The sequence below is a fragment of the Myotis davidii genome, unplaced genomic scaffold (genome assembly GCF_000327345.1).
Source record: "Myotis davidii unplaced genomic scaffold, ASM32734v1 scaffold460, whole genome shotgun sequence".
Lineage (NCBI taxonomy): Eukaryota > Metazoa > Chordata > Mammalia > Chiroptera > Vespertilionidae > Myotis > Myotis davidii.
This window is the reverse complement of record NW_006292692.1, coordinates 88,992-92,423: the sequence shown is the minus strand read 5'-3', so window position 1 is coordinate 92,423 and position 3,432 is coordinate 88,992. Positions and strand designations below refer to the sequence as shown.

At 38.5% G+C, this 3,432-nt stretch overlaps 1 protein-coding gene across 1 annotated transcript; it reads right to left on the bottom strand.

Annotated features, from left to right (window-relative positions):
- Window positions 1-1,888: 1,888 nt before the first annotated feature.
- Window positions 1,889-3,432, bottom strand: CDR1 (cerebellar degeneration related protein 1). Its single transcript, XM_006779602.2, is given in 2 exon segments — window positions 1,889-2,644; window positions 3,421-3,432. Coding segments are annotated over 2 exon segments (552 nt in total). The 3' UTR covers window positions 1,889-2,104.

Sequence of the window (3,432 nt, the reverse complement as noted above, 5' to 3'; positions counted from 1 at the left end):
AGATTTGGCATCTAGAGCTGGGCCTGGCAAACAAAAGATTCTGGGCCAAATCTAGCCCCCACCCGTTTGTTCAAAAATAAAGCCATGTCCCCTCATTTATGTATTGTCTATAGTTGTATGACAATGTCAGAGTTGAGTAGTTCCAACACAAACCATACGGCTTGCAAAACCTTAAATATTTACTATCTGATCCTTTATAGGGAATGTTTTCTGACCCCTTATCTAAAACCAAGTAGTTTCCCTAGTCTTGATATTGCTTATTCTTTGATAATTCTTTATTTCCATCTTGTCAATCAGTAAATACCCAGAAGGCCAGTCAATAGAGACTAAGATAGGTTCCAGTCCATTTAAACTATGTTTTTAAAAAATATATTCTTATTGATTTCAGAGAGAAAGGGAGAGGGAGAGAGATAGAAATGGCAGTGACGAGAAAGAATCATTAATTGGCTGCATCCTGCACACCCCACATTGGGGACCAAGCCTGCAACCCAGATATATTCCTTGACCAGGAATCAAACCGTGACCTCCTGGTTCATAGGCCAAAGCTCAACTACTGAGCCACACTTGCTGGGCCAAACTATGTGTTTTAACTTGAATTTCCCTGTTTCTTCTTTGTCACCTTTCTAGAATGGCCTTTCCCTGTGGTTCATAGTGAAAGAAATGACATAATCATAACGTTTATTACAATAGCCTTATGACATGTTTTTAAAAGTAATATCAGATTCTAATACGAAAGTCTTTCAACATTGACAATATCAACATGACCTTACAATATATCTATGATTAGATTTTTCAATTCTTCAGTGTCTCTAACATCAGGTCTCTGAACTCCAGAGCTTCCAACATCTCCAGTTGCCAGATATTCTAAATGTTACCACATCCATATCTTTTCACTCTTTCACCTGCAACATCTCCAATGCCAGTGTTTTCTAATCTTCCCAATATTAGGATCATTAAAAATCTAGGTCCTCTAAAATCTCCAACAATAAGCCTTTAAGTTATAGGTCTTATCTTTTAGAGTCCAGAATTATAACTTCCAGTTTTACTGTATTTCCAGTTATCTATTACCTCCTATATACCAGTCTTCTAGAGCTCATATATTTCACTGTATCCAAGTGCAGCACTTACATTATTTAGTTCCTACAACTTCTAATGTCTCCTAAATTCTGATTTTATAATGTCTTATAAAATTAGCAGATTATCCAATGCCCAAGTTTTTCAATATCTTCTAGAACCTGCTCCTTAATCATTCAGGTGTTAAAATATCCCCAATATCTAAGTGACTATGTCTCTTAACATCCTGATCTCTTAAAATCTAGGTCTCTTAATATCCAGGGCTTTCAATATCTTTGACTTACAGCATCATTAAAATTACATCTTTCAAATTCTATGTCTTTTAACTTGAATATGCCAATATTCAGATTTTCCAATATCTCCCAATATCCAGGGTTCCTGATTTTAGAATTGCTAAATGTCTAAATCTTCTATTGCCAATACCTTCCAATGTTTAGGACACTCCAAGTCCAAGACTTGCAATGTCTCTAGTGCTCAGGGCTTCTAATATCCATGAATTCCAACTTCAGGGCCTCCAAAGTCTCCAATATCCAGAATAACTAAATATCCTCAAAATCCAAGGCTTCCAATGTCTCCAACATCCTGTGCTTCCAATGTCTCCAATGTCCAGGGTTTCCAATGGCGCCAGTGTCAAGGTCTTCCAACAACTCCAGGTCTTCCAGTAACTCCAAGTCTTCCAACAACATCAAGGTCTTCCAGCTAATCCCAGTCTTCCAGAGAATCCACGTCTTCCAGACAATCCACGTCTTCCAAACAAACCACGTCTTCCAGACAATCCACACCTTCCAGTAAATCCAGTCTTCCAGCAATTATAGGTCTTCCACAAAATTCATATCTCCCAGGAAAATCCACGTCTTCCAGAAAAATCAGTGTCTTCCAATGATTTCAAGGTCTTCCACACAATCCACATCTTCCAGAAAAATCTAGGTCTTCCAACCAATCTATGACTTCCACCAAATCAAAGTCTTCCAGAAAATTCATGTCTTCCACTTAATCTTGGTCTTCTGCAAATGTATGTCTTCCTTGAGAGCTATGTCTTCCAGTAACCTCCAGGTCTTCCAGCAAATCTACATCTTCCAAACAGCCAAGATCTTCCGGACAATTCGGGTCTTCCTGAAAATCCATGTCTTCCAGAAAAGTCATGGCTTCCAGGAAATCACTATCTTCCAATCAGTTCCAGGTCTTCCGGGCTATCCACGTCTTCTATCAAATCCATGGCTTCCAGAAAATCCACAGCTTCCAGCAAACCCTGGTCTTCCAACAAAGCTGTATCTTCCATCAAATTTATAGCTTCCAGCATACCCACGTCTTCCAACAAAGTGACGTCTTCCAGAAAATCCACGTCTTCCAGAAAATTCATGTCTTCCTACACCTCCAGGTCTTCCAGCATCTCCAGGGCTTCCAGCATCTGCTCGTCTTCCAGCATCTCCATGTCTTCCAGAATCTCCACATCTTCCAGCATCTCCACATCTGCCAGCATCTCCACATCTGCCAGCATCTCCACGTCTGCCAGCATCTCCACATCTGCCAGCAACTCCATGTCTTCCAACGTCTCCACGTCTTCCGAAAACTACCCAGTTTTCCAACAATGGGCTCAAAATCCACGTCTTCCGTCTCCAGTGTACCGGTCTTCTAACATTCAGGTCTTCCTGTGTCTACGATATCCAGGTATTCTAACATGTTCCATAGTTCAGGTCTTCTAACCTTTCCCCAGGTCCAGACTTTTCTAAATTAGTCTTCCCAAGTCTATGTTCAGATCTTTCCACAGACAAGTCTTCCAACTCAAATATTCCTGCTTCTAGTAGAACTAGCTTCAGAAAATAGTGGTTTTTGCTATTAGGAAATGTGTATTTATTCTTTACAACTTTTAAATATGTTCATAAAACACCTTCTATAGAATAAACACACATATGGGATTGCTGTGATAAATTTTGCTACTTTACTAATGCTTATAATTTTTATATAGTCAACTATGTTTAGGTGCAAGTACAGTTCTTATTTTAATGAAAAATATTATTGAGATACTGTTTATTAGTTTAGCTAAAGTTAACATACAGTGGAAAACATACAGTGTATTTATCCATTTTTATAACATCAATTTTTGTTTGGCCTTATGTGACTAATAATAATAATAACACTCGATGTAAGATTTACTATATCCAGGCACTGTTCTAAGGTCTTTATATACATCAACTTACTTAATTTTCCCAAGAACCCATTGAGGGTAGGTAGGTACTATCATCCCTGTTTTACAGATGAGGAAACTGGCACACTAAGGTGAAGTAACTTGTCCAAAGGACACAACTAATAAATTATTGAGCTAGAATTTGAACCCAACTAGCCTACTTTCAAGTCCAT